The 13,997-nt window shown below is 44.9% G+C and overlaps 1 protein-coding gene across 1 annotated transcript in view; it reads left to right on the top strand.

Moving 5' to 3' along the window:
* Window positions 1-13,997, top strand: part of enpp2l (ectonucleotide pyrophosphatase/phosphodiesterase 2-like) — a 136,019-nt gene that overhangs the window by 17,646 nt on the left and 104,376 nt on the right. Inside the window, exons 2-3 of the mRNA XM_060915315.1 lie at window positions 11,215-11,323; window positions 11,445-11,591. Of these exons, the coding sequence (XP_060771298.1) occupies window positions 11,215-11,323; window positions 11,445-11,591 (256 nt within the window). The remainder of the gene's footprint in view (window positions 1-11,214; window positions 11,324-11,444; window positions 11,592-13,997) is intronic.

Raw genomic sequence — 13,997 nt, forward strand, 5'->3', positions numbered from 1 at the left:
CTGCATGTCTTTGAACTGTGGGGGATACCAGAGCACCCAGAGGAAACCCACACAGACACGAGGAGAACATGCAAACTCCAGACTCCAGACAGAAAGGCCTTGTCGGTCATGAGCCGTGAACCCAGAACCTTCTTGCTGTGAGGTGACAGTGCTAACCACTGCACCACCATGCCGCCCTACACAAGTCATTCTACCAAAGAATGAAATTTATGTTTTGGATTGGCCAAGTCAAAGTCCTGATCTTCATCCAATATAAATATTTTGTGAGCAGTTTATGCTGAGGAAACCCACCAACATCCCAGAGTTGAAGCTGTTCTGTTCAGATGAATGGGTTAAAATTCCTCCAAGCCAATGTGCAGGACTGATGAACAGTTACCAAAAATGTTGAGTTGCTGCACAAGGGGGTCGCACCAGATACTGAAAGCAAAGCTTCACTTACTTTTACTGTTCAATGTAATATTGGCTCATTTTCCTTAATAAATAAATGACCAAGTATAATTGTTAGGACTAGGACTGTTTTGGCCTCTAGAGGCTGCTGTTATTTCCTTTTCGTGTCATGTTTATTTTGGCCTCTAGAGGCCGCCACTGTTCCTGTGTTTTGTGTTTTTGTTTATTGCCTGTTTAGTCCTGATTATTTTCACCTGTGTTCAATTTAGTTTGTGTATTTATACCCCCTGAGTTCAGTCCTCTTGTCACGGAGTCTTTGTGCTGTTATGTTTATCTCCAGTTTCCTCTGTACTGCGTTCTTTGTTTTGCACTTTGCTTTTCTTTTGGATTTAGTAGTGACTGTGTTTTTTGGATCTTCTGAGCTTTTGCATTTTTGCCTTTTCCTTTTTGGACTTTAAACTTTTGTTATTTTATTTTTCCCTTTGTCTTCCCAGTGTTGGATTATACTCTTTGTTTTTTTTTGCCCTGTATATAGTGTATATAGTATAAATAAACCTTTTGATTCTTTTTCTGGCGGCACGGTGGTGTAGTGGTTAGCGCTGTCGCCTCACAGCAAGAAGGTCCTGGGTTCGAGCCCCGGGGCCGGCGAGGGCCTTTCTGTGTGGAGTTTGCATGTTCTCCCCGTGTCCGCGTGGGTTTCCTCCGGGTGCTCCGGTTTCCCCCACAGTCCAAAGACATGCAGGTTAGGTTAACTGGTGACTCTAAATTGACCGTAGGTGTGAATGTGAGTGTGAATGGTTGTCTGTGTCTCTGTGTCAGCCCTGTGATGACCTGGCGACTTGATCAGGGTGTACCCCGCCTTTCGCCCATAGTCAGCTGGGATAGGCTCCAGCTTGCCTGCGACCCTGTAGAAGGATAAAGCGGCTAGAGATAATGAGATGAGATGAGATTCTTTTTCTACTTCCGCCTCACGCCTCTGCATTTGAGTCATCCCCCTGGTGGCCTAGTGGGGGTTTGCTGGATTATCACACCAACGAACCAGGTTCAAATCCCAGCAAAACCCTAACAGAAAGACTCCGTCATGACCGACTCAGCAGAGGCTGCTTCAACTGTCTACCCGGCCAACCTTCAGGGAATTATGGCAGCTTTGACACGCTTCGGAGCGACCATGGACGCTCATGGACGTACGCTCACCAGCCAACGTGAGGCCCTTGCTCGCCACGAGGAACTGCTTCAGCAAATCGGGAAAACCCTGGCACAGCTGACATCTCTGCCTGCATCTCCTGATCCAGCTCCCGCTCCTGCTCCTGTGCCTCCTGCCATGCTGCCTTCTTCACCTCGCGAACCCAGCCTTCCTGCACCACAGAGGTACGACGGCAAGCACAGTGAGTGCCGAGAGTTCCTTACCCAGTGTCAACTCACCTTTGAGCTTCAACCTACCACCTACACTACGGATCGCCGCAAGATTGCCTTTGTGATAACCTTATTAGCTGGTAAGGCGCGAGCCTGGGCTACTGCTATCTGGCAAAGACAGGGACCTGAGTGCCTTGATTTCCAGCTGTTCTCTGAAGAGATGCTTCGGGTCTTCGATCAGGCGGACATCAGTACCGACGCAGCCCGAAAGCTCATGTCCATCCGGCAAGGAGGAAGCGTCGCAGATTACGCCATCTCGTTCCGAACACTCGCAGCAGTAAGTGGATGGAACGAGACTGCCCTGGTGTCAGCCTTCCACCATGGTCTGTCTGACCCCATCAAGGACGGTCTGGCCTCTATTGGATGCCCAAGTGACCTTGAAACCCTCATCTCACATGCTATTCGTCTGGACAACAGGATGAGAGAACGCCACCAAGCCTTGAGCCCCCCCAGCCTCCCTACCTCTACCTGGAAACCGTCTACCTCCTTCAGTGACTATCCAGAACCCATGCAAGTGGGTCGTACTCGCCTCTCCGCATCTGAGAGGGAGCGCAGAAGGAGGGACAAGTGGTGCATCTACTGTGGCAAGCCTGGTCACTTCCGAGCATCATGTCCCGAACTCTTGGGAAAAGGACTGCCCCGTCCAGCCGAGGGAGGGTTGTGATGGGGCCTACCCTCTCTCCCAGACTCCCTGGCCAAGGAATCTACATCCCGGTCTCCATCTCCTGGGGTGAGTCTGTCCACTCTTGTCAAGCTTTGTTAGACTCAGGGGCGGCTGGGAACTTTATGGATATTCACTTCGCCCAAAGCATCAATATTCCGACTGCACCTCTTGAAGTCCCACTGTCTGTGTCTGCCCTCGATGGCCAAGCATTAGGTGATGGAAGAGTCACCCAAGTTACTTCTCCAGTCTTCCTCCAGTCTCAAGGTCACAAGGAAGAAATATCCCTGCACCTGATTCCTTCACCTGAGTTCCCAGTTATTCTAGGCCTTCCTTGGCTTACTCGCCACAACCCTCGCATAGACTGGGTAACAAGCCAGGTTGTGGAATGGGGCCCTGCATGCCATGCCTCTTGTCTGCTCTCTAGCTCTCCTGTGTCTCCTGCTGAGCCCCCGATCTCACCGAGTTATCTCAAGTTCCCACAGAATACTGGGATCTCAAGGAGGTATTCAGCAAGAGCAGGGCCGCCGTTCTTCCTCCGCACCGGGCCTATGACTGTGCCATCGACTTGCTCCCTGGGACTACCCCTCCTTGTGGCAGACTGTTTTCCCTCTCTCAGCCAGAACGCAAGGCCATGGAGGAATACCTCAAAGATGCCCTGGTCTCTGGGTTCATTCGACCCTCCACCTCATCTGCTGGTGCCGGCTTCTTCTTTGTCGGCAAGAAGGATGGGGGCTCCGACCATGTATTAACTACAGGGGCCTGAACAAGATCACTGTGCGCAACCGATATCCCCTTCCGCTGATGTCCACTGCTTTCGACCTGCTCCAAGGCGCCACCGTCTTCACCAAGTTGGACCTACGGAACGCATACCACCTCATCCGTATCCGACAGGGAGACGAGTGGAAGACTGCCTTTAACACCCCGTCTGGGCACTACGAATACCAGGTGATGCCCTTCGGACTCACCAACGCACCAGCTGTTTTTCAGGCCCTAATCAACGACGTCTTAAGGGACATGATTAACCTGTACGTTTTTGTCTACCTCGACGACATCCTTATCTTTTCCAAGACCGTGCAGGAGCACCGCCACCATGTCCGCCAGGTTCTCCAGAGGCTGCTACAGAACAATCTGTTTGCCAAGGCCCAGAAATGCGAATTTCATGTTCCCGAGGTCTCCTTTCTGGGATTTATTGTACGGACAGGCCAACTCCAAATGGACCCTGCCAAGACCCTGGCCGTCCGGGATTGGCCTACTCCCAAGTCCGTTAAGGAGGTTCAGCGGTTCTTAGGATTCGCTAACTTCTACCGCAAGTTCATCAGGAACTTCAGTTCTGTGGCAGCACCCATATCAGACCTCACCAAAAGGACAGGTGGATCTTATGTCTGGTCTCCTCAGGCGGAAAAGGCGTTCAAAGACCTCAAGGACCGCTTCTGCACGGCACCCATTCTGGTCCTCCCGGACACCTCCCAACCATTCATCGTGGAGGTGGACGCCTCGGACAGTGGTGTCGGCGCGGTGCTCTCTCAACGTTCAGAAGGAAAGCTGCACCCCTGCACTTACTTCTCCCACCGCCTGAGTCCTGCGGAGTCCCGGTATGATGTGGGGGATCGAGAACTGCTAGCAGTCAAACTGGCCCTTGAGGAGTGGAGGCACTGGCTGGAGGGAGCGCAACATCCATTCCTGGTTTGGACTGACCACAAGAACCTGGAGTACCTCCAGCAAGCCAAGAGACTGAACCCTCGACAGGCTAGGTGGGCCCTGTTTTTCAGTTGGTTTGACTTCACCCTCTCGTACCGCCCCAGCTCCAAGAACACCAAACCTGACGCACTGTCCAGGCTGTTCTCTGCCACTAACAGGGAGAATGAAGTTGGGCCTATTATCCCGGTGTCCCGGATTGTGGCCCCTGTCCGCTGGGGTATTGAGGAGGCTGTTCGACGAGCCCAACGCCAGGACCCCGGTCCTGGGACGGGGCCACCGGGCCTCTTGTACGTCCCACATCAAGCCCGGGCCAAGGTTCTCCAGTGGGGTCACTCTTCCCCTCTCACCGCCCACCCGGGAGCTCGGAGGACCCTGGACTTCCTGAAAAGACGCTTCTGGTGGCCTAACATGGAGAAGGAAGTAAGGTCTTTTGTCCTGTCCTGTGAGGTTTGCACCAGAACCAAGAACCCACGACAGCATCCCCAGGGTCTCCTGCATCCTCTGACCATTCCCCGGCGTCCCTGGTCCCACGTGGCAGTCGACTTCATCACAGGTCTCCCTGAGTCACAAGGTAACACGGTCATTTTGGTCATAGTTGACAGATTCTCCAAGGCCTGCCGCTTCATACCACTGTGCAAACTCCCCTCTGCTCTTGAAACAGCTAAACTTATGTTCAATCATGTCTTCCGAGTCTTTGGTCTTCCACAGGACATCGTCTCAGACCGAGGGCCCCAGTTCTCCTCCCGAGTGTGGCATGGGTTCTGCAAGGTCATCGGAGCCACTGCCAGCCTCTCCTCTGGGTTTCACCCACAGTCCAATGGTCAGACGGAGAGGCTCAACCAGGACCTGGAAACCACTCTGCGAGGCCTGGCTATGGATAACCCGACATCGTGGAGCACCTGGCTGCCATGGGCAGAGTACGCCCACAACACCCTGCAGTCATCGGCCACCAAGCTGTCGCCATTCCAGTGCCAATTCGGGTTCCAGCCACCTCTGTTCCCGGACCAGGAGGAGGACGCGGGGGTGCCCTCGGTCAACCAATATGTGAGACGGTGTCGCAAGACCTGGAGCAAGGTCAGGAAGACCCTCATACAGACCTCCAGAACCAACCAGACTCAGGCCAACTCCCATAGAAGACCTGCACACGCTTTCCGCCCTGGGCAGCGGGTTTGGCTGTCCACTAAGGACCTTCCGCTGCGGGTGGAGAACCGCAAGCTTGCTCCTCGCTACATTGGCCCCTTCAAGGTGGTGCACAGGGTGAACCCTGTCTCCTACCGGCTCCAGTTGCCCCGGACTCTGAGGATCAACCCCACTCTCCATGTTTCCCTGTTGCGGCCCGTACTGACGTCTACGTATGCCCCTGCCCCTAGGAACCCCCCACCCCCCCGCATCTTCCAGGGTCAGACTGTGTTCACTGTGCATCGCCTGCTTGACTCCCGCCGGGTCCGCGGCGGGTTGCAATACCTGGTGGACTGGGAGGGCTATGGTCCTGAGGAGTGCTGCTGGGTTCCTGCTCGGGATGTCCTAGATAAAGACCTATGTCGGGACTTCCATTCGGCCCATCCGGATCGCCCTGGGAACGTCAGGAGATGCTCCTGGGGGGGGGGGGGGGGGGTCCTGTTTGGACTAGGACTGTTTTGGCCTCTAGAGGTCACTGTTATTTCCTTTTCGTGTCATGTTTATTTTGGCCTCTAGAGGCCGCCACTGTTCCTGTGTTTTGTGTTTTTGTTTATTGCCTGTTTAGTCCTGATTATTTTCACCTGTGTTCAATTTAGTTTGTGTATTTATACCCCCTGAGTTCAGTCCTCTTGTCACGGAGTCTTTGTGCTGTTATGTTTATCTCCAGTTTCCTCTGTACTGCGTTCTTTGTTTTGCACTTTGCTTTTCTTTTGGATTTAGTAGTGACTGTGTTTTTTGGATCTTCTGAGCTTTTGCATTTTTGCCTTTTCCTTTTTGGACTTTAAACTTTTGTTATTTTATTTTTCCCTTTGTCTTCCCAGTGTTGGATTATACTCTTTGTTTTTTTTTTTGTTTTGCCCTGTATATAGTGTATATAGTATAAATAAACCTTTTGATTCTTTTTCTACTTCCGCCTCACGCCTCTGCATTTAAGTCATCCCCCTGGTGGCCTAGTGGGGGTTTGCTGGATTATCACACCAACGAACCAGGTGCAAAACCCTAACAATAATATTTTAATCTCATTTGTTTCATTGGGGCAGCATGGTGGTGTCGTGGTTAGCACTGTCGCTTCACAGCAAGAAGGTTCTGGGTTTGAGCCCAGCAGCCAGTGGAGGCCTTTCTGTGTAGAGTTTGCATGTTCTCCTCATGTCTGCATAGGTTTCCTTTGGGTACTCCGGTTTCCCCCACAGTCCAGAGTAGGGATCGACCGATATGTTTTTTTTCAGGGCCGATACCGATACCGATTATTATGGAATTGGGATGCCGATAACCGATATGTGCAACCGATAAATGTAAACATTATAATTCACATGAAATTAAACATAGCACACACTGACACAGACCTTCATATCCATGAAATGTATGTTTAATTGTAAAATTGAACATGAAATTTTGTGCAGGGAGATGCCAGCAGCATTTGTACAATAAAGTCAAACATTAGTTAGAATAAAATGAGAAATAAAATAATAAAATAAATATTCACCAATAAAAAAATAAATCACTCCCTACTATATTACAGTTCACCATTTTCAGTGGAAAATAAATGAAAATACACTCTGGAGTCTTTTACACTAAGAACTAAGTAAGACTTACCAACTTCAAGTAGTTTTTAAATAACAAATCAAGTGTAGGGAGCTGCCTGCAGCATTTTTTAAAAAGTAAAATCAAACAAAGTCGGCTATCACTCCCTATTATGTAACAACTTAACAAGTAACCATCTACATTCTAATGCTTTTAATGCCCAAGCCTAATATTCCCAATTTAGGATTATATTGTAGTGAAAGAAGCACAGTTGCTCTGCATGTTAAAAGCTCTGGTTAAAAGGAGCGGCTGCTCCTTTAAGAGTATGTCGCTTTCCGAATCAGAAGCGCTAGTGAGGAGAATCACTTGCGCAAGAATTATAAATACTAGTGGAGTACATTACAGCGCAATGTGAAGTAGCATAAGAACATTTAAGTCAAGAGTTTAATTGATGTATTTCGTTCATTACCGTTTATCCAAGCAAGTGTGCATCCACGACACAATTAATTACTGAGCCCACAACAAGCGTCCTGAAAAACTCCCTACAGTATTACACAGCCTACTAGCACCATATCACACCTGGCGTGTTTAAATGTTCAAATAGCGCTTTATAAAGTTACCTAACATCAGAGTGCGAATTACCCCACCATAATTGGGGGGTACCATCACGGTCCACTATCATATCAATCCCCCCCGGTCCTGTCCCGTCTTGTCTATGGAAGTCGGTGTCAGTAACTCAACACAATAACTCTGAACAATAATTTTTAATGTCATTAAGAAGCATGACAAACCATATAGTACTACCACAGAAGAAAAACAGCAGTACAACCTGATAACCTTCTTTGTCAGAACAAACTGGGTATCAACACTACAAATGAGTCACATACAGTATATACACACATGCAGAACAGTCCTGCTGAATGTTTTGTTCTCTTTCGTCCTGCTGTGCCTCTCCTGTCTGCTGGGAACCCATTTTCTTTATTCACATGAACAGTGTATAAAACCTAACTGCACCTACACTTGTACTGTAATTGTCTGTAGAGCTTAGTGCTAATATTTACTACTTACGCCTTTAGCACCAAAAAAATGCCTGATGTCTGGCCCTTTTCTTTTCCTCATGTTTGGCCTACTGTCTCTGTGAATAAACTCAAACAGGGTACTCAGATGAAACTATAACTATCTTAAAAATAATACAAAAGGAATGTAAGTAAAAACAATAGAAAACATCCATGTACTAGGCTATTTTGCCTAGGCTAGCCTACTACCTGGCTCTTTTTATGTTGCCCCAAGTCCCCAGAGGTTCTGATTGTAATTTTACATAGGCTTAGCTAGGCCTACATCAGAACTTCTTGTGCCTAATCACACACACAGGATGGGCCTATGTGCCAAATGAATTTCAGAAGGGCACAATTTATTCATGATAAAATGAGAATGGAAACATATGGAGATCTTCTTTGAAATGAGAATCGTTTCTATACCACACTGTAATAAGCTTGATTTAAATAGAGACTTAGCTTATCTTGCTAACTAACGTTGTTAACTAACGTTAACGTCTGTCCACTGTAGCCTACTGGCCTCAGTGGGTAAGTAATTCAAGGTATAAAGATGTGACATGAGCTGAAAGAACAAATCACTTTAATAAATGAAAGCTGTAAAATAACACATTTTCAACAGGCTAAAAGTTGGTTAGCAACTAAGATTACCAATGCACGTCTTCTGCTGCAAACCATAGACTGTATAAATTGCTGCAAACCCATGGACTGTATCTGATGAATCAACTGAATACGGTGTGGACTAGAAGCTATTGCTTCTAGCGCAGGGCTTTTCAAAGTGTGGGGCGCGTCTCCCCTAGGGGGCGCCAGAGTTCTTCAGGGGGGGCGCAACGTGAGGAAAAATAAACCAGAATAAGTTACTATTGTGGACATTTAGCGAACTTCAGCTAGCCTTTGCCAGAGACAAAATGGATCGATTTTTGGCACCTAAAGCTACAGTGAGTGAGGAGACAGAGTCTGGGCCAAGCAAACAAAGAAGGAAGTATGACCACGATTATTTAAAGTTTGGATTTTCATGGACTGGATCTGAAGATGCTCCACTGCCACAGTGTGTTGTCTGCCAAGAGGTGCGAGCTAATGATGCTATGAGATGTTTAAAACGTGTAAAACAAGATGTTTAAAAAAGCACAGATGTTTAAAATGTGTAAAAAAAAAAGAGGTTTTCAAAAAGCACAGATGTTTAAAATGTGTAAAAAAGATGTTTGAATAAAGCTCATATGTTTTAAATGTGTAAAAAAAGATGTTTTCAAAAAGCACAGATGTTTAAAATGTGTAAAAAAGATGTTTTAATAAAGCTCATATGTTTTAAATGTGTAAAAATGATGTTTTCAAAAAGCACAGATGTTTAAAATGTGTAAAAGAAAAAATAAAAATGTGTACAACACCCATTTTTTAAAAAATACGAATGGAATATTAAGTATAGCAACAACAAAAATTGTGTGTGGGGGGGGCGCTGTTGTTTATTTGCTCTCTGTGGGGGGGCTGACTCTCCCACACTTTGAAACCCCCTGCTCTAGCGCGTTCTAGCGCTGCGGTGACTAAAAATGGTACGGTCCACAATAGGGGTGTCTGTCTGAAATCGATTTACATTAAAATGTTCCTACAATAAGAATGCCGAATGGGAGTTGGTTTGAATTATATATTCCTTTTCACAATATCAGAAAAAATATCGGACCCCCCCCCAAAACTTATATTTTTGTCTCTTTGGGGGGTACTGGGTCTTCATTGGGGGGTATAGTACCCCCCAGTACCCCCCGTAATTCGAACTATGCCTAACATATACAAGTGCAATATGCTTTTTGAGCACGAGTCACATCATGAAATTTACTCATCACCATAACAAATAGCCAGTAGGCTTGCGCTAGCCTACAGAGCACAAACACTACGTTTTATTTTGTCTTCCCTTGACCACCTCTCTGTATGGCTGTCATTCTACTGTTCGAGTAGAACTACTGACACATTCACAACGTTTCCAGACGGGGATTTAAAAATGACTGCAGCCTACGTTATGCTGTTTCAGCAAGACTAGTTGGTTGTAGGCTAATTCAAGTGCTTCCTTCCGTAAGCTAAGTTTGCCTGGCTACACAGATGCAAATGGACAATTTTAACAAGTAGTAGATGAAGAATGTAAACATATAATGATGTTGTGCTTTTGCAACTTGTGTGTTTGTGACTTATTGCGGCAAAAGCAGCGTGTCCTTACCTTGAAGTGGGATCTGCTTCTGCCCGAGTGCCCGTACGGGCACCTTGAAACAGTTCACAGCGGTTAGCTACGCGTGTTGATTGGCTGTATCCCTTGTGCCAAACAAATCAGATGTTGTGGTGGGCGGGACCGTGTTCTTGAACTCAGAGAGGCGAGTGCAGGAAAGGACATGCAGTGACAGTCGCGTTAGGAACGAAATGGCTGCAAAAAGGCATGTTATCAGCATATCGGTGGAAATTATGGCCGATACCGATAACCCTAAAAATGCAGAATATCGGCCCAATATATCGGCCAGGCCGATTATCGGTCGACCCCTAGTCCAGAGATATGCAGGTTAGGTTAATTGGTGGCTGTAAATTGACCATAGATGTGAATGTGTGCCTGAATGGTTGTTTGTCTCTATGTGTGAGCCCTGCGATGATTTGGCGACTTGTCCAGGTTGTACAGTACCCTGCCTCTCGCCCATAGTCAGCTGGGATAGGCTCTAGCTTGCCTGTGACTCTGCACAGGATAAGCGGCTACAGGTAATGGATGGATTTGTTTAATTGTGGTCTCTGTTTTTCCTATGTTTTGCACTGCTTTAAAAATCTGTTGGTATTTTAAGTCATATTTATACAGAAACCTAGAAAATTCTAAAGGGTTCACAAACTTTCAAGCTCCAGATAACTGATTTCCTTGTGGGAATGAAGGCTGGCCTTTTACTGTCTAGTGTTGACAGGATATACGTGCATACAGCATACTCAGCTACTCTGTAACTCTGCAATGTTGCATTAGCAGTTTGAAAAGTTTCTGCATGGAAAATGCTTTGGTGGAGACGTGTTAGCTTTCTCACTGTCAGTAAGTAAACATGGGGGGAGGGCTCTGCTTTGTGGTGTGGTGTTCTCGCTGAAATTATGTTATTGGGTTTTGAGCATAGGACCCTACACTGCGAGGTGAACTGATTTCCTGAAGCTCCATTACAGAATCATGTATTACTAAAGATGTGTAAATAAGACAAGAGTAAAGATGCCTTAAATTCCTGCATTAGCATGGATATTTTAACTGCAAATCTCACCGTGTTTGTGTGTATGTGTTTTAATGCCTGCTTCTTTCTGCAGGTTGTTTGTGTATTCCTGCTAGTGCTTGGCCCCCATGTGTGTGTGGGCTATGTATTCCAGGCTGTACAGTCAACAGGAGAAAAGGAGGAGATACACTCTCAACCTAAAAGTGAGACTTGCAAAACTACATGTTTCCTTCCATCATATTTGTGAGACGAAGGCAATGGAAATCCTTCATCCTTTCCTCACATCTGTGTGTGTGTGTGTGTGTGTGTGTGTGTGTGTGTCAGTATCTAAATGGGAAAGCACAGCTGGATCTTGTAAAGGGCGGTGCTTTGAGCTGGTAGAGGCGGAGCCTCCTGGGTGCAGGTGTGATAATCTGTGTAAGACGTACTATAGCTGCTGCACTGACTTTGATAAGCATTGCCTTAAAACTGGTGAGTACAACCATAAATATTCTTACGCATTTAAAGACGTACTTTTGTCCCCAACTACAAAACAACAACAACAACAAAAAAAACCCACAGCAGCACAGACATACAGTCATATGAAAAAGAAAGTATACCCTCTTCCAGTTACATGCTTTTACCAATCAAGACAACAAAAAAAAAATTATCTGATGCTTACCAGGTCCTAAAATTATGCAACTCTAACCTCAGGTGTAAAGCAACACACAACAGATTCCACCGTGTCATTATTTATTGAACAAAAACTAAGTGAAAATGCAGAATCCATATGTGAAAAAGTAAGTACACCCCATGATTCAGTAGCTTGTAGAACCACCTTTTGCAGCAATAACTTGAAGCAAACATTTTCTGTGTGATTTTATCAGTCTCGCACATCGTTGTGGAGGAATTTTGGCCCACTCTTCTTCACAACATTGCTTCAGGTCATTCATTTTTTGAGGACATTTGTTTATGCACAGATCTCTTAAGGTCCCGCCACAGCATTTTAATTGGTTTGAGGTCTGGACTTTGACTTGGCCATTCCAACACCTTGATTCTTTTCTTTTTCATCCATTCTGCTGTAGATTTGCTGGTGTGCTTGGGATCATTGTCCTGTTGCATGACCCAATTGCGGCCAAGCTTTAGCTGTTGGACAGATGGCCTCACATTTGCCTCTAGAATGCTTTGGTATACAGAGGAGTTTGTTAACCCTTTAGAATTTGCTATATTTCTGCATAAATATGACCTAAAACATCATCAGATTTTCACACATGTAGATAAAAGTGGATAAAGAAAACCCAGTTAAACAAATGAGACAAAAATATTATACTTGGTCATTTATTTATTGAGGAAAATGATCCAATATTATATATCTGTGAGTGGCAAAAGTATGTGAACCTTTGCTTTCAGTATCTGGTGTGACCCTGTTGTGCAGCAATAACTGCAACTAAACCTTTCCAGTAACTGTTGATCAATCCTGCACACCGGCTTGGAGGAATTTTAGCCCATTCCTCTGTACAGAACAGCTTCAACTCTGGGATGCTGGTGGGTTTCCTCACATGAACTGCTCGCTTCAGGTCCTTCCACAGCATTTTGATTGGATTAAGGTCAGGACTTTGACTTGTCCATTCCAAAACATTAACTTAATTCTTCTTTAACCATTCTTTGGTAGAATTACTTGTGTGCTTAGGGTCATTGTCTTGCTGCATGACCCACCTTCTCTTGAGATTCAGTTCATGGACAGATGTCCTGACATTTTCCTTTAGAATTTGCTGGTATAATTCAGAATTCATTGTTCCATCAATGATGGCAAGCTGTCCTGGCCCAGATGCAGCAAAACAGACCCAAACCATGATATTACCACCACCATGTTTCACGGATGGGATAAGGTTCTTATGCTGGAATGCAGTCTTTTCCTTTCTCCAAAAATAACACTTCTCATTTAAACCAAAAAGTTCTATTTTGGTCTCATCCATCCACTAAACATTTTTCCAATAGCCTTCTGGCTTGTCCACATGAGCGTTAGCAAACTGCAGACGAGCAGCAATGTCCTTTTTGGAGAGCAGTGGCTTTCTCCTTGCAACCCTGCCATGCACACCATTGTTGTTTAGTGTTCTCCTGATGGTGGACTCATGAACATTAACATTAGCCAATGTGAGAGAGGCCTTCAGTTGCTTAGAAGTTACCCTGGGGTTCTTTGAATGAATGAATTTATTTATTTTGAACATGTATAAAAATGTATGTAACTATTTGTACATACAAAAGAAAGAAAACGAGAAAGTGACAAAAAAAAGAATAAATAAAATAACATAAAGAGCTAAGACATTACAATACACCGCACATTGTTCGAAAAAGGAGTGGGAAGAAGTACAATACTTTTTTTAATTTCCCACCCCTTTTTAACTACCCGGAATCCAAACTATATTAATACACCTATAAAAATATATACCATATATACACTTCATGAATATCTATATAAATATATAATTACGAAAATAAATATATACTACATACCATATATATATATATATATATATATATATATATATATATATATATATATATACACACATATACACTTCATAAAAATCTATACAAATATTTAATTACAAAATTAAATATATATATACTACATTCCATATATATACTTCATAAATATCTATATAAATATATAATTACAAAAATAAATATCTACTACATACCTATCCCTGTAAATATGAAGATATCTGTCCCCATAAATAAATATATACCATATATACCATATACTAATTTAGTTCTAATATAACAATCAACCCTATTCTATTTATCCCTCATCATCCTCCGTTGACATACTTCCTCTTCTATATACTTGTTTAAAAATATTTTTTGTACCTTTTTTTAAACAGATTTATATTTGCA

Source organism: Neoarius graeffei, chromosome 2, assembly GCF_027579695.1.
Source record: "Neoarius graeffei isolate fNeoGra1 chromosome 2, fNeoGra1.pri, whole genome shotgun sequence".
Lineage (NCBI taxonomy): Eukaryota > Metazoa > Chordata > Actinopteri > Siluriformes > Ariidae > Neoarius > Neoarius graeffei.